Source organism: Aptenodytes forsteri, unplaced genomic scaffold (genome assembly GCF_000699145.1).
Source record: "Aptenodytes forsteri isolate BGI_AS27 unplaced genomic scaffold, ASM69914v1 Scaffold415, whole genome shotgun sequence".
Taxonomy (NCBI): Eukaryota; Metazoa; Chordata; class Aves; order Sphenisciformes; family Spheniscidae; genus Aptenodytes; species Aptenodytes forsteri.
In genome coordinates, this window is record NW_008794745.1 from 390,567 (window position 1) to 391,636 (window position 1,070).

At 51.9% G+C, this 1,070-nt stretch overlaps 1 protein-coding gene across 1 annotated transcript in view; it reads right to left on the reverse strand.

Moving 5' to 3' along the window:
• The window catches only part of TBX5 (T-box 5), a 166,117-nt gene extending 165,057 nt beyond the window's left edge, over window positions 1-1,060 (reverse strand). The window contains 1 exon segment of the mRNA XM_009274023.2: window positions 147-1,060. Within this exon segment, the coding sequence (XP_009272298.1) occupies window positions 147-541 (395 nt within the window). The 5' untranslated portion in view covers window positions 542-1,060.
• Window positions 1,061-1,070: the final 10 nt, after the last annotated feature.

Below are 1,070 nucleotides of genomic sequence, written 5' to 3' on the forward strand. Positions count from 1 at the left end.
GCCTTAATTCCAGGCGAAAGGAGCTTTATGGAGGAATTTGTCGGCGAAAGAGCCTCGCTCTGGAGCAGCCAGGTGGGGTGCAGAGACCGAGGGGTGGGGGAGAGGGGGGTGGGGGGAAAAGGCACGAACCCCCGACCCAGACCTACCTTCCCGATTTGGTAATCACCATCTCCGTGCCTCTTTTATGGAATTGTTCCCAAAGCTCTTTGGCTTCCAGATGCACTTTCGGGTCATCTTCCACCTCTTCTTCTGGCTCCAGAGTTTTTAAAGGCCTCAGATGGGCTGCTGCCTGGTGACCCAGGGAAGAAAAGGGGATACCAGTCTCTGCAGCCCCCACTAACTGATCCATGATGGGTTTAGCCAGAGCCCCGGGAAGGGAGAGGGCGGCCGCCCCGTTGGGAGGCAAAGCCAGAGCCGGGAAGAAGGGAGGCTGATGTCCCAACACGGCGCTCATGGCAAAGTCCGGTGCCCGGTGAGGTAAAAAAGGATGATAAGCCATGCTTGTCCCAGGGATTACTGGATCTCTCATCGGTATATTCATCCACTCCACTCCTCGGTCTTCCTACTGCTGGAGTAGTCCCGGAGTGGTTTCTAACAGCACATCATGAAGAAGAAAAATTAAAATAATAACAATAACAGCAATAAAGCACCAAAAAATAGGGTGGGGGGGAAACAAGCTCTAGACAGCACAGTACATGGGGGAGAGGCAGAACTTCTACAGCCTACAACTTCCCAAGCCGGGGCACATCCCCAGCCTTCGGGACAGCGGATTAACACGATTGTTCATTATTAGTCTTGCTTTTTTTGTGTTCGGTCTCTGCAGGTTTGGTTTTGGTTTTTTTTTTCCTGAGTGGAAGTCCTTGCGCTGGAAAAGAAACGCCGAAGAAGGGGAAAAAAAAAAAAATCCACCGGGTTCGCTGTCTGCTCCTGTTGCCGCAGAAGGGCTGGACAAGCCGAGATCCTTTTTTTTCTTCTTCTTCTTTTTTCTCTTAGTCTCACAATCCCCCTTCTTCTTTCGTGGCGGAGGGTGACGGCTCGAAGCTGGGTTTTCTTTTTGGGTGGCTGGCTTT